Raw genomic sequence first — 25,330 nt, forward strand, 5'->3', positions numbered from 1 at the left:
ATCGATTTCTAATGTAATTGTATGATTGTTACTAAGATAAATAATAAAATGGAATATATTTTTTTAATTATTTATTTTCATTCACGTCGTTTTAATTTGATTAAAGTTAGAAAAGTCATTTTTTATTAGAAAAAAAAATTATCAGAAGGGGTTTTGTGGAGAGTTTAGTAAGTTTAATAGTTAAGATGATGAACCCAGAGCCTATCAGTCTCGCACCAGGCGCTTAACCAACTAGACCATGGATTGGTTTAAGTTGGACATTAACACCGTTGGATGCCAGCTCAGTGATCTAATGGTTAAGCGCTCGCGCGCGAGACTGATAGGTCCTGGGTTCAAGTCTCGCGGGTGGCGGGATCGTGAATGCGCACTGCTGGGGAGTCCCATACTAGGACGAAACGGCCGTCCAGTGTTTTCAGGTTTTCCATGGTGGTCTAGCTTCAATTGACTCATGATTTAAACCAGTGAAATTTCTAAAATCTCCACAAAATCCATTCTGATATTTGATCATCGTTAATCAAATATACTTGAATCTGATTGATTTTAAAAGCTTTTTGATTGGATTCAATGATTAAAATGAACAGTTTCCCTTAGATTCAATTCCTCTAAGCATTTTATTTCAATCTGTTTAAAGAAATAGATTTATTTCCCTTGAAGTTATTTAGTATAATCCTTTATTTGAATTAAAGAAAGAAAATATTTAATTTTGATTGGATAAATAATAAAAGTAGAAATGAATTCTAATTTCGGTTTGACAATAAAAGTTAGAAAATTATTTGATTTGTAGATAGTCGTTTAATATTTTACTGTATGTATGTATGGATAGATGGATGGATGGATGTGTATCTGTATCAATGTTAAGTACAGAACGAAAATTTATACCTTATTGTTTAACATAGAAGAGTAGGATTTCTATGTGTTAACCATCTAGGATGGATATTATGCATAGATTTATTTATATAATGAATGTATGTACGGATATATGTATGTATGTATGCGTAAACGAAGATTTCTAACCATTTAAAAGAAAAGAATTAGACTTAGGGAGAAAGACAAATTAACATAAACCTACATTAAAACAATTTTGATTTATCAGTTTATGAGTGATTATTGGATTCATTTCGTTTCCTTAAGATAACTAATATAATTTCTTATCATTATACCACGTTATGAACATAACCATCTAACCCCTTAAACCAACATTCATATACATATATACACATAATAGATTTTTAAAATTTTGTTTATTCAACCATTCGCTAGGAAATAATGTGATAATATTACATGTTATGAGTAGTTTAAAATAATTACAATATATGTATTATAGACAATTGAATACATTTTGATCCTTACTATTAACGGAACTATATTAAACTTAAAGAAAAGAATTAAACAATTATTATATCATACTATGGAATCTGTTACTTCAAATAGTTTGAATTTACAATCATCAGATTTTTCAATAACATCTATACTGGATTCACAAATCTGTCTATTAAATACTACTACTAATAATGATAATAATAATAATGGTAGTAATATGACTATAGAACTTAACAATGACAATATTCAATTGGATACGATTGAAAAGATTGATAGTGAGTTCAATTGTAATGGGTATTATTCACCATTAAATTCAATGAACACTACTACCATTATTATATTTTTCTTCAGTTTTATTTTATCGCTTAAATTTATTTTTTTATAATCCATTTTTAAATGATAACCAGGATGTATTCAAGATTTTTGGACAAGCAATCATTAGTGAATTAAAAGTTGAATAGAATTTTCTTGAACATAGTTTTATCTTTAAAACAAAGTCTGTTTTTGTAAGCGAAGATGGATAGTGGCTAGCAATGGAATCTAGGAAGCGTGTTTCATCCTAATCGTAGGTACATTCAGCTGACGAGTCCCAAATAGGACGAAACGCGCGTCAAACTGGATTCCACTGCTAGCCACTATCCATCTTTGCTTATAATGCTTGTAAATTGAGTCAATATTGAAGTAATACGCACAGTATGCACATATGTCAATCAGCGACTGATCAATCGCAGTCCTAAAACATCAATGGGAAGATTCAAGTAAAACAATACCAAGTACTAAAGATACGTTCTGTTTTAGTTTTATATATATATATATATATATATAGTTAATAAGATGATAATGTAACGGATTGGATTGATTCTACTAAGTGAAATAAGTTCTGACTTCCACCTACAGGGAAAGCTACGAAAGCAAATCATTCAGATTAGAGAATGCAACATAACCTGGGCTACAGATATTTGCCATCTTTTCAGTGATCTTTATCATGATAAAATATGAAATCTATTTGATTATATCATGTACAAGCATTTTTTCAAAAATTTAATGGTTTCTTTCTGGTTTGAGTTTTATAAAAAGAAACACAACATACAAATTAGATTAATTGTATGTTCATACTGCATTAAAAATGACCAATGTGATTGTCGATAGTGATGATTATTTCTGTAAACTTTGGTAAAATTTGTATAATTGGCTACAGATACTTATTCATAACAATTTAGTAGTTGAATAAAATCCTCCAGTTGACTGAATACTGATTTCATTCATGTAATTTAGTTGAGATTAACATGAGTGGATTTTCATTAGTATGGATAATGTATGTCTTCATTATTAAAGACCAAACATCAGTATAATATTGTTTATACTTCTATAGTGACTGGAACTTTACTGATCATGTTTATTATTGGTAATTTCAGTTTTTTATTATTTATTTACTAATACTATTAGTTCAGTTGAATGGGTTTCAGATAATACCAGCTAACTTCAATATGTATACTCACACATTAGTAGAATTCTAAATGAGATCATTTAACAAATGAAGTTATGGAATTTTATATGATTTAGTAATAAATATACACTGTTAACTGGCTGAAGTAAAATCATGGCATAAGTTTATAGAAATGAGTTTAACCTAATAAGAGATTGCGTAACAAATTAAGATCAACAGAAGAACTAGTGAAAATCATGGAGAACGGGACTGTTATTTTACTATAGCTTTGACCATATCGACTGCGGTTTCCTACTACAGTCTGTTACCCAACACCTCCAAGTCTCATGGAAAAGCGATGACCTATAGACTAGGTGTTTGGAACTGATTGGTCTGTAGTTTCTAATCTAGTCAATTTGTAATATAGTGCGACAGTAATAGGATGTATCGGTGGGTAATTACTTCACACCCGGTATGGTTGATTTTCCACCAAAACCCCTGGAATTCATCTGAAAACTAGCCACCGGTAAACATAAAGTTATCAAGGGCGAAGCTTGTGAAGATTAGTTCAGTTTGGGGCTAACTTTCGTCATTTGTTAAAAGTGTGACTTACATCATTCACAAATGTGGTCTGTAACAGTTCTTTCAAAGTCTGTTCACACTAACTTTAAAAAAAATTATTTAAGTGGTTGTTAGTAGCGTTACTCTCTAAATTAATTTCCATCAAGCACCAAAGTTATTTACTGTACTATTAAAAAATTGAGTAACCATCAGATAAATAGTTCATTATAGATTAAGAAAATTTAGTGGTAAACAGTCACAAATACCGCTCTACCTTATATCTCTTTAAATAATATTACTTACTGAAACAACTGTACACGATTATATAGTGATTAAGGTACACATTTGGTCTCTCGATGAATTAACCGCTTACACTATTGAAAACCCTAGAATTGTGATGAACAATGTGTCTAGAGCTATGAAAATTTCATTGGTAATGCATGATTAAAATAATCTACGAATTAATTGGAACTTCTATAAATTTAGTCAAATTCATAAAACGCTAGTAAAATGTCCAATGTTTTAATTGCTCTAATTAATTACTAAAAACAGATAGAGTTTCTAGAACTAAAAAGTTATATTTATTAGGCACTCCTTTTGATGGGGTGTGATGTGCCAAATGTCTAGATTGCACATCATTAGACATCGAGTTCAATGTTATCATATGACGGAGTTGAAGAAACCTATATTAAAACACTGTGGCCATAAATTATCTCTATGATTGAAAACATTTATACTATTTAGATTGGTACTGTTTTCTCTTTAGCCGTTAAATCTTGTTACGCACATTATTAGCTTTGTTATAAAATCGAGAGCAAATACACTATGCAATGTATCAAGAGGCATAGAATAAATTGGTGAAATATTCACAACTGATGTGGTTACATGTGTAGGAATTGATGAAAAGATTCAAACTAATATTTGTTTAGCACTCATTAGTTTCCAACTGTACTGAGACCGTATTTAATCTATGAGAAGACATTTTGTAGTATTTCTAAGACAAAACGTAACATAGTTGTAAAAATAGTGATGTCATTAATTCTTCGGTTTACATTGATATCACTATTTATGTAAATTTTCAATTCTTGAATACAACAGACCTTTTATTTTTATAGTTTACGAAACCATATTTTCAATAAGTTATCACTTTCAGAATTCATGTACATTTGTGATTATCGGTTGTTATGATGAATAATGTGTGAATGTTTGTTACATAACCATTATGATGTCTTCTTCACCCTTATCATTCTGAAAAAACTGAATTTCTATTAATATTTCGAACTTAGATATTAATAATTATATAGTTGAATATTTAAAAAATGTAATATTAATTTCAATGGTTAAGATGAGTCAGTTGAAGCTAAACCACCATGGAAAACCTGGAAGCACTGGACGGCCGTTTCGTCCTATTGTGGGACTCCTCAGCACGTCAAATGATTCCAATTTATTTTGAGAATTGAATTAAAAATACTTTAATTGAGTAAATTTAGTTTCCTCTTATATCTATTCACTATAATAAGACATTTTTTAATATATAACTTTTAAGTATGAGTAGAAAGTGGACTGTAATGATTGGGTATTATATATGTACTTTCTCATCATATAGGGATTTTAGCATTGAATAAATGTTTTATCCTTAGATGAAACTCTTCAACTATGATCTTACAATAGAACAAACTTAAAACTTTTATAAACTTAAGAGAAAGTTGAAATCCAATAGTTAACACTTTTAATTCTAATCAATTTTATAATATCATTATCATCCATTGTTATTGGTAATTTTTATGTTCTATTATTTTCTTAATCCATATTAAGTAACTCTTATCATTACTCAAATATTAGAACTACATGTCATTATTCATTTATATGAATTAATTGCTAATATAACTTAGATTACATTTGATAATTAATTGTTAAGACTGTCTAATTATCATTCTTCATACTATTAACGACATAGTAACTAAAATAATTAATAAACATTCTTTTTCATGTAAAAATAAATTATGGTATTTACTTGGTTACTTTTTATAGAAGCAAATTGAACCCGTTTATTTGTAGATAAATGCTTTATTGATAAGTGTTTGAAAACTCATTTTATACTTTTAAGAAGGTTACCATTGTAAAATGAATTTCTTTATTAGTTTTTGTTCTTTTTTTACCAGATACCTGTTATAGTGTTCTTTTTATTTGTAGATAGTTTTATATAACATGGTCGTATGTATGACATGATCGTACAGACTTTGTGCGAATACATGTGTACTTTTATGATAGTAAAGTAGGTAGGCATAATGATGGCTAACTTATAATATGCTAGTTGGACATTATTTAAAATTTGTAATCCTCACTGTATATTTGCATCTTATTTATTATGGCTTAATTCAATATTGTATTTTTCGTACAATATAGAGTTCACAGAACACAAAGTATTTTCTTTTCTTATTTCTTGATCGATCGTGATGATAAATATTGAGTGAACGCAAGTTAGATGTAAGCAGTTTCAGGAATTCAAATCTTTCAAGTTCATATTACCAGCTACCATAATGTCTCTGATTGTAAATTTTTGTAACTTATACGGCGAAGGTTCGTAAACGTCTCATAAACGCGCCTGAATGGGTTATACGATTAATAAACTTAATGATGTGTTAAAACAAACAAAAACAGATGGCCTGTTGAAATATATAGATGACAGGGACAGGTAGTCTAGATATTCAAGCAGGCCGTCAAAGTTCAGTAAAGATTTCTGTGAAATATTATTATTCATTTATGGACATATTGTAAAATTATGCCAAAGTTAAAAATCCATATGAGTTTTTATCTTTTAACTGTTTAACTTATATGTTACTCTATTATCTTTTATATTTTTATGAATTTTAGATAATTTAACTAATACTGCATTGTCTGAAACATCGTACTCAAATCAAAGGGTTAAAAATCTATCTACTCCATCAGATACTATTCAGGAAGTGAATTATAATATTGACTGTAATAATAATACTTCAATAAATAACAACTCAAATCAAATAAGAATTTCAACCACATCATCGTTACAGTCATCAAATTTATCATCACCTACTATTAAATTAATTGATCGTAGTAATATGGATAAGTCATTATATTTAACTACGATCGAAATGTTGCACAGAATGTTAACAGATACAACAAATCCTACCATTTTACTCGATCTCATAAGGAAAATGTATTCTGAGAAAAATGAAAAATGTTTACCCTCGTTTAATCTATTTGAGTTGTTAGCATTTATGCTTAACAATAAATCAAATAATATAAAATCTGATCCATCCATATCACAGATGATATCAACCACATTATGGAATGACATAATAAATCATGGAAAATCCTTGGATGCTACAACACAAATGACTGGTAATAATACTATAAATAACCAACCTGTGGACAATACTTATACTACTATACCTACTGCGACTGTTACTAACCCTTCTACTCCTACACAACCACCTTCACCACTACAAGCAACAACAACAACTGCTACTACTAATACTATGGCTAATGACCACAGTATTAGTAATAATAATCTTTTATTATGGTTACAAAATTGTAGTCTACCAGATGTCGTGAATAGAATCGATACAACACCTATTGATATAACATTGAATAGAATTATCAATCCAGCGTTTACATCAGTGAATAATCTTGTAAATGTACCAAGCACCAGTTCATCATTTCCTAATAAAAATAATAATCTTACTGTGAATGAATCAATATCAGAACATAATAGCATAAATCATATCAAAAGTATCAATGAAATTAACAATAAATGTTTTATCAATAATAACGATAGTCATAATAACCAATTGGCAAATTTTATGAATTTATTAAATTTTCACAGTCGTCTATCCACTGAATATTCAACATCAAACTGGTCCAATGAAATGCAACTATACACAGTGAATAGTTCAAATTATCCTGGAACTATAACAACGCCAGTGATAGTTCCTTCTTCTAATCACTTATACATTCCACCAAAAGACTGTGAAGGTCGTATATGTAATCGTCAGCAAAATATTAAGAACAATATCGATAGAGAAATTCAAAATACTACGTCCGCTAATAGTAGCAATGATAATATCGACAAATATGTTGATGATGATATGAGTGATATTGAAAGTAGTCCAAAGGCAGATGACCTTATGTCACCCAATTTACGAATGAACAATTTTTGGTCAAATACAGATGACTTAGGTACTGATCATCAAGGTAAGTACTAATTTTACTTGTCCATTTACTTACTCGTATACATACGCGATTCATGACTATAATTCTAATAAAACACATATGTGTCATGCAGTTGCAACATACTAAGTAGTACATAATTACTATAAGAAAGTAGTTTAAATACATAAATTTCGAGTCAGGTTTATAATGTGATCGACTTTAGATCGGCAAATAAAAAGTAACTACAACACTAGATGTCACTGAGACTCATAGAACTCAGAATATCTCGAAGTATTTCCAGTTGTGAATGAGTCTATTTACCACAGATTATTGTAGATGTTATTTATATTAGAATTGGTGGTTTCTAGATAATAGATACTATATACTTTCACATATGACCTTATTCAATAATAAGATTCCATTGATAATTAAACTAATTGTCGTTTAGTTTAGTGGTTAAACGATTATTGTTTGTTCATACTAAATACCGAATCAAGTGTTTTTAATTTAGTCTAAATCAACTAAGAATATACTTATAGGGATCAATTAATGAATAATTACATAAGTGACATGGATTAGTAAATCTGTAATTTTCTATGTAAAATTCATGATAAAGCGACTTTTAGACTTCTAAGAATTAGTGGATATCTATCATTGTGAATAAAATAATTAGGCAATTATAATCGGAAAAAGGTTTTTGTGGGTATTATGGTAATTTAATAGTTGAGCTCATGAGTCGATTGAAGCTCGACAACCATGAAAAACCTAGAGTTCAACCGCGTCTGTTGTGAGATATAAGTACACTGAAGACAATGGTGGAAGATAGTTCAATTTCGTGGATCGGTTGAAGTCAGACATCAACACCATTGGATGCCGGTCATCTCAGTGGTCTAGTAGTGAAGCGTTGACACGCGCGGCCGATAGGTCATGGGTTCGAGTCCCGCAAGTGGAATCATGGATGCCTGCTGCTGAGGAGCCCCATACTAAGACGAAACGGCCGTTCAGTGCCTTCAGGTTTTCCATGGTTGTTTAACTTTAATTGACTCATGAATTGAACTATTAAATTGATTAATTATTCTAATAATCAAGGATAAATAAAGTGTATACAAACTGAACGGAATAACATTTTTTTAATAAATTTTGTTTTCATATTGTAGTGAATGAAATGAATAGCACTGGAACAGACGACGAAATAGATTGTAAAAAAGATTTTAACTCAAAATCATTGTCTATTCAATTATTAAGGAGAAAAAAGAAAACACGTACTGTATTTTCAAGAAATCAAGTTTATCGATTAGAATCAACATTTGCTTTGAAACGTTATTTATCTAGTTCTGAACGTGTTGGTTTAGCGAGAACACTACAATTAACAGAAACTCAAGTTAAAATTTGGTTTCAAAATCGTCGTAATAAATGGAAACGTCAAGTTACTGTCGATTACAAACCGACAAATGATAATAATTCAAATGATATGATTTCCCCAAGGTCAACTGGGATTATCTTACCATCATCGATAATTGGAACGACAAAATTACAGACATCTGTAACAGATTTTGATCCATCATCTAATCATATTTCTGGAAGCATTGGATCATCGTTTTCTTTGAATAATTTTATGAATACATCATCAGCGATTGAATCATGGGTAGCTAACAATTATATTCAGTCAAATGTTATAAATCCTAATTATCTTCAAAATATTAATAATAATAAACACTTGTTACCACCATGCAGTGATAATTACCTTTCAAAGAATCACATAAAACTGGACTCATATCCTTTGAATAATATTAACCCACATACTACATCTTCAAGTGATAATATGCACCCTACAGATCTTAGCATTTCTTCGTGGTGTCATGGTAACGCTAACGTAGATATTGATGCATCTAGTCATTCACAGAAGTCATCCGGTTCTTCGTTATCATCTTCATTATTTGCACCAGCAACTGTAACTCAAGTATCTAAAGATACCATTCCCATTTCTCCTTTTCCTAATCCTCCCTCTTCTTCTTTATCTTCATCTGATAATTTTCTGTCAACAGGAGTTAGTATCAATTCATACTCGAATCCAACATTTACTGAAACAAAATTCGATAATCGATTGTCTAGCTTAGAAACAATTCTGTTTAATCAAACTTTGAATAAGAATTTGGGTAATATCGATTCGTCAGATTTATCAAATCTACTTGAAGTACATCGACGAATTTTAAAAGATGATCCAGATCAAAGCAAAATTATTGCAGCGTTAAATGCAGTTGCTACAAATCTTTTAACACGTATTATTTGAAGTACATAAACAATCATGAATCACACAACAATTCACTGTTCACCTTATTAAAAGAAAGACAGTTATAAACATTTCATATGTGATTGAAATACCATTCATTTCAATCATTATTATTTGTTAAATCATACAAACATTAATTTAACGTATAGTTAATCTGTAGTCATTCACTTTGAAACCTATTCTCGTTCTTCTTCCTCCTTATGTATGTTGATCTTATAAATATTCACCATCAATATCTTTGTTTAATGATGTCCAACACCGACTCTAGATTCAACTGTTTTATTCTTACACACAGGTCGCATTCATTAGAATATAGTGACAATGTACTAATCTCAAATACTTTATTATTTCACTTGTGTTCTTGTGTACTTTTATAATTTTTTTTTCAGTAATATAAATATATATAGATATATAATATTTATACAAAGCTTATCAGTCTATTTAACAAAAAATAAACAAACTGTTATACTCAGTTGATTAATTGTCATAGTGAATAGTGTAATAGATAACTGATTGCATCAGATTTCACATTTATTAACTCAGTATACAAGTGAAACTATAATTAAGTTAATCAGGATTAATATACAAGACTACAATTCACATTTTACTGGTAAGAAATAATTAGATTTAATCGTTTAATTCTTGAGTCAATTAAAGTTAAACAACCATGGAAAACCTGAAGGCACTGAACGGCCGTTTCGTCTTAGTATGGGGCTCCTCAGCAGCAGGCATCCATGATTCCACTTGCGGGACTCGAACCCATGACCTATCGGCCGCGCGTGTCAACGCTTCACTACTAGACCACTGAGATGACCGGCATCCAATGGTGTTGATGTCTGACTTCAACCGATCCACGAAATTGAACTACCTTCCACCATTGTCTTCAGTGTACTTATATCTCACAACAGACCCGGTCGAACCTGAGTTCGAACCCTGTTAGCGGGATTGTGGATGCTCACTGTTGAGAAGTCTCATACTGGGACGAAACGACCGTCCAGGTTTTCCATGGTTGTCTAGTTTTAGTTAACTCATGAACTCAACTTTACTACAATCTCCACAAAAACCCCTTCTGAAAATAAAGAAATGTCAATTTGAAATTTTCTAAAAAATCAGATTTTTCCAAAATTCAATATATCATTTTTAGAAAAGTTGGCGGAGTACAATTATTTTGAAACTGAAACAATATTGTCGATAACACTACATGATCACTACTGTACGCTGAGAGTTGAATAAGATTTAGAATTCAGACCATTGTATACGGACTGGACAATTTAGAGAACGATCAAGCTTGTAGTAAACAACGGGAAGGGTGTTGTAAGTAAGCAGAGATAAGGTGCTTTAAAATAAATTGAAACACTTGTTTAAAGTTCTCTTCTTATCATCAGTTCTAGGACTGATATCAGTCTTGAATGAAAACTTTGTTCAGATTGAATCAAGCCCTTTTAATAATTCGTTTGAAGTTAAAATACTAGAAATGTAGCTAACAGTAAAATCTATGACATTCACTTTATTTTGAAACCAGTCAACAGAATGTTAATGTTGTTGATATTGAGAATCAAACCCAGTACCCATTACTCCACACAACAACTCCTTATCCATATGATCAATTCACAGTTTTCTTCATGGAATCGGAACCGTCCATTCACTTAAATATTTGGACTTTGTTATTTCAAGTACACTAGTTGAAATTTATTTAAACACAACTTGAAAGTTGGGTCGATTCGAATAAATTATTTTACACTATCATCTCTCTCGTCAGGACTTTTGATAGTAAACTAGTGAAAGACTTTAAACTATGTTGAAAACAGGAACATTATATATAGATATTTGTAAAACAGAAGAAACTACGAATGTACAGTCTGGATGTTAATATCTTCTAGTTAGTAGATTGTTGTTTATAAACTTAAGCAACCAATGACCAAAACGGGTCATTCTAATTTGTTTCCTTCTTCATTGAAAAAAAATTGTTAGAATTAATAAATCTGAAATTTTAGCGTTTTTTAATGTTAGCTGGCTAAAGTAGCTAAAATTCTTTCTTTACTCTTGCTAACACAAACTCCATGCAAGTTATGATGTATTACAATTTGTAATATACAGATACTAGAGTTTTAGTACAACCATTTTACATAAACTCAGAATTTGTGTTTTAATTGAAGGTTATGATCCACTAGGTCATAATTTCTCAAGAAAATGATCCTAATTATTTTAACTTAGCGCACATGTTTAATGTAAGTAATAATAGGGCATAAATATTCATTTTTATTACGTGGTTACACATAACCTACTTGAAGATATTAATAAAATTGACCTATAAAACAGGTAACTTAAAATGGAAGTAATATTCAATAATCATTCGTTCACACATATACTGATATTTACACAGCTGAATTGACGAGTCGATCTAGGTAAACCACCATTGGAAACCTGAAAGCACTGAACAGCCGTTTCGTCCTAGTATAGAACTACTCACCAGTGCGCATCCATGATCCCACACACGGGACTTGAGCTCAAGACTTTCAGTCGTGCGCGCGAACGCTTAACCTCTAGACCACTGAGCCAGTATTGGACGGTGATAATGTCTAACTTTAATCGATCCATGATTTCGCTCAACCCTTTATCCATTGTTCGAGGTAGATAACTGTCTCCACGAAACATGGATTGGACTCCACAGGTCACAGTTATTTACTAGAACTCCATGAAATCCATCTTGAGGCTAGTCAATAGTGAGCATATGGTCTAAGCTAGTCCGCTACTGAAAATCTGGACGCACTGGACAGTTTTTAGCGGATTTCAATGGTGACTGGTGAATTCAACTGTTAAAATACTAGAATCTCCACAAATTCCCACAATGACGATATTTACACCTAGATGATAATGTTTTTTAAGCAATATAACTTAAGAATGATTGTGAGTAAACTATACTGATATCTTGGCTAACAATAAATACTAAAACTAATTAATTGATATCACCGAATTCTTTATACTAGAGAATTTGTTATTTTTGTTACTTGCCCAAATTATTTACAAAATCTGTTATCGTTAATAAATGCTGTAAATCTGTATGTACATTAACCCAATATTGTTGTAAGATAAGAAAAAGAAAATGTTTAAGCCTAATTATGATAAACATGTAATATGAACCTACTTAATCTTAGTTACCTATATTTCTTTTTAAAAAAATTCTAATCAATTTATGACATAATGCTTTCATCTTTATTCTCAACTCTATCGACGGCTACATCTCTTTATTAAAACTTTAGATTATACATGGTTAAATTAAGTAGAACTAATTAGTTGTCGATTGAAATGGATTATTTGAATTTTTGTTTCTTTTTCTTCTTTTTCTCTTTTTTTTTCTCCCTCTCTCTCTCACTTAAATATGCACATTAGTAATCTGCTACTTAACAATGGATTGATTACTATCATTGAGTTAAATATACTATTTGTCATTTCATGTCTATAACAACCTTTTTTCTTTTAGTTTATTCAATCCTTTTTTTTCCATATTTATTGAAAGTTGACAAATAAAATGTGTTTATTTCAATCTATATATTGTATCTTATACAATAATCAGATTGCTTAGACTTAACTAGTTAAATTTTTGTTACAAAAAACCCCCCGATAAATGTAACAGTATTTCTTTTCTTTCTTTTCTTTTCCATGATTTTCCATTTACGTTCTTTGAATTAATTCTTTATTTATTTGTTCATCACAACTGTCGTTCTCATCATCATCATCATCGTCATTATTATTATTATTATTACTGTTAATGTGACTGACATCACCACCACCACCACCACCACCATCATCATCATCATCATCATCACAAATGTTATCAGTCATTAGCCTATTTACAATCATTATTATCATTGTCATCATCACGCCAAATTCTTGCACGCAATTAATTAAATGGGGTTAAGTGAATCGTGTAAAGACTTTTTATGATTGAAAAAAATTGTTATAAAATAGTATAGCCGCTTTGTTGACAAAGAATTATCAGATCATAGTTCGACGATCTTATCTATCAAGTTAGCTATATATATATATATACATATATAGTTAACCTTTTCATAGCCTTTTATGGTTTTCATTTTCTAGATTTTTTCCTGGGTAAAAATTACTAACAGTTCTTCTCTGTCTCTTTGTTTGAATTAACTAATTTTGAAATGAAACTTAACTGTGAACATATTTATTGACCTATTATTACTATTATTGTTATTGTTATATAATCTTTTTACGTATGTTTGATTGATTAGTTAATAAAAAAACATCCCAGTTTATTATATCTACATGGAAGTTTCGGAAAGAGTTTTTATCCTAAAAAAAAACACAAACACAAATCAATTGTCACGGTATATTTATATCATTTGAAGAAACACCATCAATCAAGTTATGTTAAAAGAGTTGTATTGGTCTTGTTTAGAAACTTGTATCATTGTAGGCTTTTAACATTCTATAAGTTCTAAGTTTTACAGGACATGTATTACATTTGATTGTTAAATAAAATTATCAACTTTGATCATGAGTTTCAATTGAATAGTAATAATAACCGGTTTTTAAAACCATTGAAATCTTGGTTGAATTCAGATCTGTAGCCTAACAACTCTAAAACAAATTTTCTAATCACTGAGCTATCTCTCTAGCAATATTTATATGAAATTCTTAAGATGAACAGTAATTCACTTATTACTTCATAATTATTTTATATTTAGGTAATCTATTTTAGCTAATCATATTATTAGTATGAGGTTGTGGAGATTCCTGAATTTCATTGTTATCATGAACTGGTTGAAGTCAGATCACAAATGAAAACATGGAAGCTGTGAACGGTAGTTTCGTTCTAGTGTGGAATGCCTTCATATTGAGTATCCACGATCCCGCCCGTGGGATTATCTAATGTCTCATTTAAGTGGACATTTCAAGATAATATGATTAACTGATGTAATAAATAGTAGAAGACAGACTATTGGTTTCTACTGCATTTTTCTACAGAAATCTCAATGAAATTCACTAATACTACTTAAAAGTGATATCCACTATCCATCATTGCTTACGAAAAGCTTGTGAATTAAGGCAGTATCGAGGCATACACACTGTATGCACATATGCCAATAACAGACTGATCAATCGCAGTCTTAAACCTCAATGGGACGATACAAGGCAAACAATACCAGGTGTTACCTAATCTTTCAAAGTAAATAAATAGATAATTAATTTCACATATTTATTGGAACTGATACTAAATTTTATTCACTATTGCGTCTGTAAGTGTCATGTGTTGCATACTTCATTATCTAGATTATTAGGTATCTTGAGAATTTTGTTATCACATGTCAAGCATAGAAAAAACTTCTCTAATACAACTTTGTAAATTAATAGATTATCATTTTTGGTTAGTAAATTGTTCGAGCCACACTTTTCACTGTTGACCCACATAAAATTCTGTAAAAAAGCAAGTGAAATATATCAATTTGTTAAATAAATTAAGAAAAGAATGTGTTGCTTAAAAGTATATAATCATTGGAGACAATGGAATTTGTACTTACGAGTTTTATCATATTAAAATTGATAAGGCATATACCGTGACCTTATTGTCATTGAAACAAATTAAGATCGTACGATAGTTATTGTAGATTCCTTCTATAAAACTTTTGACTATCATTTTTTCTCATAGATTTTAAATGATGAATTGATCTTATCTAAACTAGCATTGAAAACTCAGAATCCGGACTTTGGGTCGTAGATGCGTATTGCTGAGGAATTCCATACCAAGACAAACCATCCGTCCAGTCCTTCCAGATTTTCATTAGTGATCTAATTAAGATCATTTCATGATTTAAAATCTACGAAAATTCAATTACCTCCACGAAACTCTATACTGATAATCTTTTACAGTCAGAAATAATCATATCATTCTCTTGAAATAATTTGATTTTAGTTTTTGTATATGTTCTAAAATGAAGTTATTGTCGCTATAATTACTAATGTATAATTATGGGTGTTTATTCAAAATACATTTATGGTTCTGCGTAAGTGATAAATTTAGACTGAAAGCACTTAAATTTCTTATTTATTCAAAAATTAAGCTCTTCTAAAGTTTAAACTATCAAGTTTTATAATAAGTACATCACTGATTTGTATATTTTAAGCTTCTGGTAAATAAAACGAGTACATGAACTTGTATTTGATAACTGAACTACTCTAGTCACACAATTAATAGTTTAGCTTTCATGGCTGGAACTCAAATCATTTTGATTATCAGTGATCATTTGACATATAAACTGAAATTCTATCTAGAAGCTATGTCCGCTATTCATTTATGGCAATAAGTATCACTAGTGACAGTGTTTAACAGTGCAGATAACTGGCTAAAAAGAGACCCATTTAATATAAATTTATTCATCTGAGGGTTAAGAATTTTCTACATAGTACGAAGATCCTGGATTCGATCGTTGTGAATATATATTGCTGACGAGTTCTTTACCAAAATCAAACATCTGTCGAACGCTACCAGACTTTTAGCAATTTTTTTATATGGCTAAGATCAGTCCCTGTTGTAAACTAAAAAGTGAGTAATCTCTAAAAATATTTGCTGATACTAACAATAAACTATTCTATTACACTATGATGGTGGTATCTGGACACGGTAATTTGAATTGATAGAAAACGTTTTCACGCTTGAGCATAGTTTCTACTAAGATCAAAAGTTCTGATCAGATAAGAATTTTTATTTATACATAAATTTTCTGTTTAAACTTAATTTTTATCATTTATCAAATATTCACTTGGTATTATTTGCTTGTATCTAAATTGTTGTTTAGGACCGCAATTGGTCAGTCTTTTGTAGGCATATGTGTATCATGTGCGGACTGCATCAATATTGTTTTAAGTCAAAAGCTTTATAAGCGAAAATGGAATCCAGGAAGTGCATATCGTCCTGTATGTAAGTTGTCAGTTAACGTCCACCCTAGGATTCAAACCCAACATCGTCCGCTCCAAACGCTATCACGTAATTTAATTACCTACTGAGTCCTGATGGTCACCTGGTTGTGACATCGGGTGAAGTGCATCCACACTGGATGCACATTTGCCAATAACAGACTGATCAATTGCAGTCTTAAACAACAATCAGAAGATACAAGCAAATAATACCAAGTGAATTTAAAAACTTCACCCCATTGTACAAGCAAGAGGCTATCAAGCGTCAGTAGCTAAATGGATTACGCGCTGGCGTTTGAAGCGAACGGCATTGGGTTCGAGCCGTAGGGTGAATGTCAACTCTGGGATGCAGGTACACCCAGATGACGAGTCCGAAATAGAACGAAACGCGCGTCCTGGGTTCCAGTGATAGCCACTATCCATCTTCGTTTATCAAGATTTATTGTATTTGACAGTTGTAAAGAAAACCAGTCAGTAGTCATTAAAAATTAAAGACTTATCACTTAATTGACTATCTCAGACAAGGTTTCCAGATTTATTATAAAAAAATCATCGTGATAATGAGGAATTCATAGAATTAGTTTTATGAAAAATGTTTCATTCCCCTTACAGTAAGTTACTTAAATACAGTAGGTCCTATAACTGCCTGAAAATTGAAAATAACATTCAAGAATCTAGTAATTAATTTTATATCTTAAAATATAATTTTTCTAGCTACAAATGAAGTATGTATGTGTTCTTGTGTGCTCAAGAGTTCAGAGTATAGGAAACATTAACTAAAGTATCATTTTTAGTTAGTTTATTTAGAGTCAGTAAGCTTATTAAGGATTTATTCTGTTCTTAATTAGTAACATTACGGAATAAATCATATGAACTACTACTTAACGTAACTAAAAAAATGTCTTGTCTTTTTCTGCCAACTCACACTAATTATCTGAAAGTGATCAAAACATTTTAAGTAGCGGTATCCTCACTTGTGATGCCTTGTACATTATTCACAAGGTGTCTTAGATAATGCTAAATATATATCAATAGTAAGTTTGGTTTGGAAATGATTGAACAGCTGTAACATTTTCAAGTAATTTGCCTAATAAACCGACTTCGGCTTATGGACTGTTAGAAACTAACATATGGTGGTCACTTATTTCATGCTATTTTCGAGTTGTTTTTTACATAAAGAACTAACGACCAGATTATGGATTGAAGCTAGAACTTTTAGGCCTAGCAGAGAGTGTGTTACTTTTAGACCATTCAATTTTTGATGTGATTATTTCTTTATTTATCATAGAATAATGACTAATACTGATAATGACTTTCATGTGAGCGAAAATCCCCTCCTGATAAACATAAAAATGCTATGAAATAAAAATTCACGTTGTATACAACTTTCGGCATCATCCTATAGTGGTAACATACAAATGCCAAAAGTAATCAAGCAAGGACACTGAATAAAATATCTTAAATATATAAGAACAGAAACACTTGACCAGTTCCTACTCCTAAAAAACTATATTTCTATGTCAAACATTATCTTTTATGAAAATGATTTAGAGGTTTGTGTACAACTGCGTTATACATATATGTTGGAAGTCATAAATTTAAGTTTCATGTTAGCTAATAGTCGTTATTATTACTAATATGAACAATAAAATGAAGGAATGAACAATTCAAATATTCTAAATTGTGTCACTTAATAACAGCATTACAATATGGTTAACACAACTTAATCAATACGACCAACTTGTCACTATGTCATAAATTATCATTAAGTTAAAGTAATTGTATTACTTCAATAGTTGAAATCATGAGTCAGTTGAAGCTAGACCACCATAGAAAATCTGGAAGCACTGGACGGCCGTCTTGTCCTAGTATGGGACTCCTCAGCAATGCGCATCCACGATCCCGCCTTGCAGGACTCGGGCCCAGGACCTACCAGTCTCGTGTGTGAGCACTTAACTATTAGACCATTGAGCCGGCATCCAGTGGTGTCGATGTCTAACTTTAACCAATCCACGAAATTGCGCTACCGTCCACCATTGTCTTCAGTGAGCTGATATCTCACAACAAATGTGGTTGAACTCCAGTGGTCACGGCTTCTCACTAGAACTCCAGGAAATGCCTCTTGAAGTCAGTCATCTGCTCACTACTGACTGACTTCAAGAGGCTACGCATTGCCCATACTAAGACGAAACAACCGTTCAGTGCTTCCAGGTTTTCCATGGTTGTCTAGCTTCAATTGACTCATAATTTCAACTACTGAAATTACTAAAATCTCCACAAAACCCCTTGTGATAATGGTATTACTATTATTCTGAACATTCAATACACATTAGATACTTTTACCTAAATAGAATTTTGTTATTAGATAAAAGTCTTTAGATTTATTGGTTTCTTAGGTATTCTTCATTGAATTATAACCATTTGTAAAGTTCATTCTCCTTTAGTCATTATGTTTTATCGCATATTCCTTCTTTATCTTGAAGAAAGACTAAATTGTAATACCAGTTATCTTAAATACTCTTATAGTCAATTCACTTGAATCCACAACAAATGTTAAATCACAATGAATAATTAATAACATTAATGATATACGATAAATTTAATGGAAGAATAATTTTGGAATCAATTGTTTCTTTCTAATATTCTCTAATGAATTTTTATGCTACTTTCAACTAGTTTTAAAGTAGTATTATACACATTAATTTATACTGACTAAAGTTACATGTTAAATGTTATAAAATTTTCCATTACGAATATCTTATATAAATTTTAATCATTAAAAACACTATTATTATACACCATATTTAAACTAATTTATTATACATTAATACCTATTGACATATTACAGAAGATTAATGTTAAATTTCCCTTGGTGACAGTAATAACAACTGAATGGAATGATTATAAAGATTAAAATGAGTAAAACTTCAGTTAAAACATAAGAAATACTAAAGAAAGTGAATTTATAACCACAAATATAAAATGAAATATTACACGACTAAGTATTGAAAACTGACGTCACTGGAAATAGTGTAAGACTGATAACGATATTCATATAAATGTGTTAATCCCGTTTAAACCTTCTAAATAAACAGTCTCGACAGAATGCAATAAATTCCAAGTCTTCTGTTTTTAAATTGCTTCATACAGTTTTAAAATATCAACATCTTATCCACTATCATTTAAAATGATGTGTGATAACATAACTAAAAGCATATTGACCTATTTTGGATCATTTTTTTGAGTGATCCACTCGAAGATGTAAACAATAACTTTCATTCATTGTTTCTGACTTATTTAAATTTCTCGCCTGTGTTACTCATATCATCATTGATAATTTAAAAGAAAATATAGGCGGGATTATAATTTATGGACAAACCGATCACATATAAGATAAAAGGTCTCGGATTTTGGTGCGAAATTCACTCATTCATTTAGCTAAATAGAGTTTTGGCATTATAGCTGATGTCAGTTAATGATGAAAACGCTAAATCTAATTCCTAACCTCAACGATCAACTGTAAATCATAATCTTAATTACTTACTCAGGTTTATAACCCTCATTTGATCCTGGCTATTAAATGGACACTCTCAAAGTGAGTCTGGTACCACTCAAATTATAGTCTCACCCAGAATATATTTTAAAATATATTCATTGAAATGTATTGTACAGATAAAAAGGTATCTTAAAAATTCGACAATTCAAGTGTAATTTAATGGTTGAATTTTTGAGTCAATTAAAACTAGACCATCATGGGAAACCTGGAAACACTGGATGACCGTTTCATCCTAGTATAGGATTTCTCAGTAGTGCTTCTCCACGATTTCACTCGCTGGATTCGAATCCAGAAACTTTGGTATCGCACATGAACCACTGAATCCGTATCCAAAAGTGTAAACTACTAAATGCAAGTTGTTGCTTCAGGACTGGTCTGCGTCAACACCTGAACTAAGGATAGGGAGTGAAGTAGTCGAACGCGTCGACAACTTCACTTATCTTGGAAGTCTGATCAGCCCGAATGGGTTGGTGTCTGACGAAATCTCAGCACGGATTCGAAAAGCTCGTTTGGCTTTTGCCAACTTACGTCACCTCTGGAGAAGGCGAGATATCCGTCTATCAAAAAAACGACGAGTATACTGCGCGGCAGTCCGTTCTGTTTTAATTTACGGCAGCGTAACATGGCCATTAAGAGTAGAAGACACTCGTAAGCTACTAGTATTTGACCACAGATGCCTTAGAAATATTGCTGGCGTCTGCTGGGATCACCGGGTAAGTAATAGTGAGGTTAGACACAGGGTATTAGGGAATGATGGTAAATCAGTTGATGAGGTTGTGAATCTTCATCGACTGAGATGGTTGGGCCACGTGTTACGCATGCCCGAACACCGGATACCACGACGCGCAATGCTAACCGGTGTTGGAGATGGTTGGGAGAAAGTTAGGGGTGGCCAAACCAAAACGTGGCATCAGTGCTTGAAGTCACTAACTTGTAGTCTCAGCCATGTTGGTAGATGCAGACTAATTGGTTGGAGTCCGCGTGACTATCGTAACCAATGGTTGGAGACTCTTGGTGACATGGCTCAGAATCGACCACAATTACGTCGGTGTATACACTCTCTGTCTTTCCTTAAACTATGAGATTTAAACCGTTTCATATCATTCTTTCTACTAACTAATTCTTTCTTCCTGTACTATATCCTTATTGCAATCTTTCTTTTATATATTACCACCTCTGAATTAACTACTTTTACAAATCCGGTGTCCATCTTGTTGTGTTAACGAGGTATGGCAACTTGGACCGATGCATATATGTGCCTGGTCCTACGTTGTAGCTGACTGACTGACTATTTAAAACCAAGAAAAAATATTGTATAACTCCTCTAGTTAGTAAGTTTTTTTAAAATTTCCTTTCTTTCTTTCCTTTCGTAAACATTTTCAGTTTATTATTGTCTAGAGAAAAAAAAACAGAAAACAATAATTGAAATAAATATCAAGTGAAAATATTTTCAATTTTCTTTTTGTTTTCTTTTTCTTTTTTTTCTTAAAAAAAAGAAAACATTTTACGTCATCATTTTGTCTGTTTTTTTAATTTATACACATCAGATTAGTGGGTAAATTTACTTTAATAGATAAATGCGTTAATTCATTATTATTTCTATCAAATTTTTAACTAATGTTTATGATTAGGTTTGTTTAAAGTTAATTATCATGATTTTCTTTTTTCCATTTTTTCTTCTTCTTCTTCATTTACTAATGGATCTTTCTTGTCTGTTCAATTCATTTCTTTATTTGTTTGTTTGTCTTGTAATTACTTTTCAAAAAAAAGGAAAGAAAATAAAAGAAAAGAATAATTAAGAATTTGATCTTTATTTTATATTCATTAATTAACTAAGGCAAAGATGAAATTCGGTCTTAGGGACACTTATGTCATAGACACGTATGAATAAAATAAATAACCTAACAACTATTAGACATAAATATAAGATAAACATCTAATACTTTAATAAAGATTTGATGTATTAACATCATAAGTGTCTTTAATGAAATAGTCCAGTTAGAGAATAACATGTATATGTAGGTTTAATATACTGTCATGAAATCAATTATTAATAATTTACAAGGCTACTATTTTAATGGACATTTCATTTAATAGTTTATATACTATAGTGATATCTTACCGATTAAGATTAGCTAGTTTATTCTTACATTCTATGTGACCATATTGTTTGAATTTGTGGGGTTTTTTTCTGTCTACGCTATCTCATATCTATATAACTAGATCATTATAAATTCAAAACACTTTGTTACAACTTCAATGATTCATAATTCAATAGGGAGTTTCTTTCTGTTCATAGATTTCATTCATTGAATTAAGATTAAATTATACCTACTTCGAGACGTTTTTATCAACATTATGTTTATAAAGTATGTAGACACTTGTAAAATAGAATATATTCACAATAATACATAAACTTGTATATATTTGTGTATTTAAATCTCACTCACTTTAATCAGTAGCCAATCATTTTCTTATATATTTTCTGGTCTTACTATTCTAATGTAAAATATTATCCCCTATACAAGTGGTATCTCAGTCTTCCTCTCTTTCAGTGTCTTTTTTTCTACTTTATTAAACCAATATTCGCATGAGTAAATTTTACAATGTTATTGATAATCAGTAAAGATAAGACTGAAAAGTTATCCGCATTTACAAAACATATAAGTTTGTTCTCAATCATCAAGAGAATAAAGACACATCAGGTGAGAGGGTTTGAGGTGGTTAGTTGTTACTGTTATTATTAGTAGTGGTAGTAATAGTAGTAATAATGGTAAAGGTGGTGGTTGTGATGGCAAAGATGATGAAAAGTAAAAGACCATTTTCAGATCATAGTGATTATGTTTAAATTACCTGAAAAGAGACATTAGTTTGAGACGATAATTACCAGTGAAGCAAAATCATTTAGGCGAATAAAAAAGAACGAAATTTTTTTGGCTTTATCGGAATAACAATCGAAGTGTACATGCATTTTAGATCATAACATATTGATTGAGAATTGAAAGATAGGAATTTATTGGTTCTGTTTATATTAAAAGCTATTTAAAAGCTTTTTACTCAAATCTTTAAAAATGATTAGTTTATTTCAAGTTGAGAGTGGGTATGACTGTGATTACTTAAGCATCATAGGGCGATGATTTGATGGTTAAAGGACCTGAATATTAACCATTGGTTGGTAGGTTCAAACCTTGTCCCATGTAATTTGATAAAGGGGACCACCTGGAACAACTAGACCTTATGAAAAATGTCATAGTTTAAAGTTGAAAATGTAGTTGAATATTGAATGTCATAAGATAAAAATTTTGATGTATTTATTTAGAATGACGTTAAATTACAAATCTGTATTCGTAGAATAAAGAATACGACAAAAATTCACACTATTATGAGAGCATGGTACTAAGATAAAAAGTCCGTCCAGTGCTTTCAGGTTTTCAATGGTAGCCTAACGTAGGTGGGTTCATGATCTCAATAAAATTCAACAATCTCCACAATCTCTCACTGTCAACCAGTTTTAAAAATGAACAGAATTAAACATTTATGATGGTTCTGTATTGTAAATAACAAAATTTCTAATTCTTACTACGAATCTATTATTTCACTAAAGTTGGAAGTTTTATTTCATTGTAAACTGATGTAGCGTGATAATGTCAATCATACGATAGGTGTTATCGAATTTCTTACTGAGAAATTTGAAGATTGAATGGAAGGAACGCTTTCAAACTTACAGGTCAATTGACTTGATATAAGTAGCTCGATAAATACATCGATGAGAATGAAGGCCTTTTAGACATCTAAGAAGAGTTTAAAATGGTTGATTAAGTGTTTTGAATCAGTTAAATATCAAATGATTTTCCTTGAAACCTGGTCGACGGTCGAAGATAAGGTAGACATATAACTTTGAGACCTGAAGTATTGAAGAAACAACACTACCTATGATTAGTTTGAAGCGAATGAAACTCTGGTGTTTTTAAGGAATCTGTTACAATACGTTATTTTTTTAGCATAATTAAGAAATATACATGCTTGTCAATTATAATTTCAGAGTACATCTGAAGTCTTTGATTTTTGAAACCGAAATTGGTAATTGTAAGGTTATGACTCACTTGTCGATAAATAAGATGCTCACTACGAGATTAAGTATCCTAGGTAGAATCTTATGTGGTGTCATGTGTGCGCACTATCGAGATTGAATTTAATTGAAAAGGAACTCGTCCTGTCTCTCTGAGCCATTTCAGAACAGAATTGGACTGATAAATCCGAGTTTAGATAAAGATCAAAAGGTATTCCAACTTGAAGTCTTGTCAAACTGGTGCTTCGTTTCATATATCAGCGTATTGATGATAAGATAGTGGTTACTGTTGTAAATATATCGATTGTTATAAGAAACCTTTTTTTAGGGATAAACAGAATAAGTAACAATTTTAGACTGATAATTTAATAATAATAAATTACGAAACTGCGGTCTTGTTTAGCAATACGAATAATGTCCAGGCCTGAGTCTCACAGAAAAATTTTATGCTGATATTGTAATAAGATGATTTTCGTGAGTTGAGTAGCCGCAAAAAATTAAAAATTAGATTACTTTTATAAGTCCCAGCTCCTATGTTTAGCTCGGTAGGCTAGTTCTAGATTCTTCAATGGAACAATTTGCTTGAGTTCAGCTGATAAACAAATAACACAGCTATTATTATCAATGTTATCTGTCCGTATTGTAAGTACTGTAATTACCGTCCACCGGCACCTATTATTTAATCTCTCCAAGATGAAGATTGTGAGTGAACATTACTGAAAAATTACAAATTAGAGTCAATAATACATTAAGTAATAATAAGCAAGTAAAAATATTATCCTGTAATTAATATCACCATTACTGAAGATTCTCTTTTAACTAATAAGAAGTTTACTGGGAATGAAAACTGTCTATTAAATGAACTAAAGTTGTTTTTTGTATTAATCATCAATTTTATAGATGTGTGTTTGATAAATTAATGAAATTTAAACCTACTGTGAAACATTTTCTTTGCTGTAGTTTAATTCTTCTTCTTAA

General features: G+C 30.7%; 1 protein-coding gene across 1 annotated transcript; it reads left to right on the forward strand.

Moving 5' to 3' along the window:
• Positions 1–1,408: 1,408 nt before the first annotated feature.
• HMX3 (Homeobox protein hmx3) lies at positions 1,409–10,177 on the forward strand (the record flags this gene model as incomplete). Its single annotated transcript, XM_035731615.2, has 3 exons — positions 1,409–1,595; positions 6,182–7,540; positions 8,656–10,177. The coding sequence occupies 3 exons, from the start codon at positions 1,409–1,411 to the stop codon at positions 9,786–9,788; spliced, it is 2,679 nt and encodes an 892-aa protein (XP_035585730.1). The 3' UTR covers positions 9,789–10,177.
• Positions 10,178–25,330: the final 15,153 nt, after the last annotated feature.

Source organism: Schistosoma haematobium, chromosome 3, assembly GCF_000699445.3.
Source record: "Schistosoma haematobium chromosome 3, whole genome shotgun sequence".
In the NCBI taxonomy this organism is placed as follows: domain Eukaryota; kingdom Metazoa; phylum Platyhelminthes; class Trematoda; order Strigeidida; family Schistosomatidae; genus Schistosoma; species Schistosoma haematobium.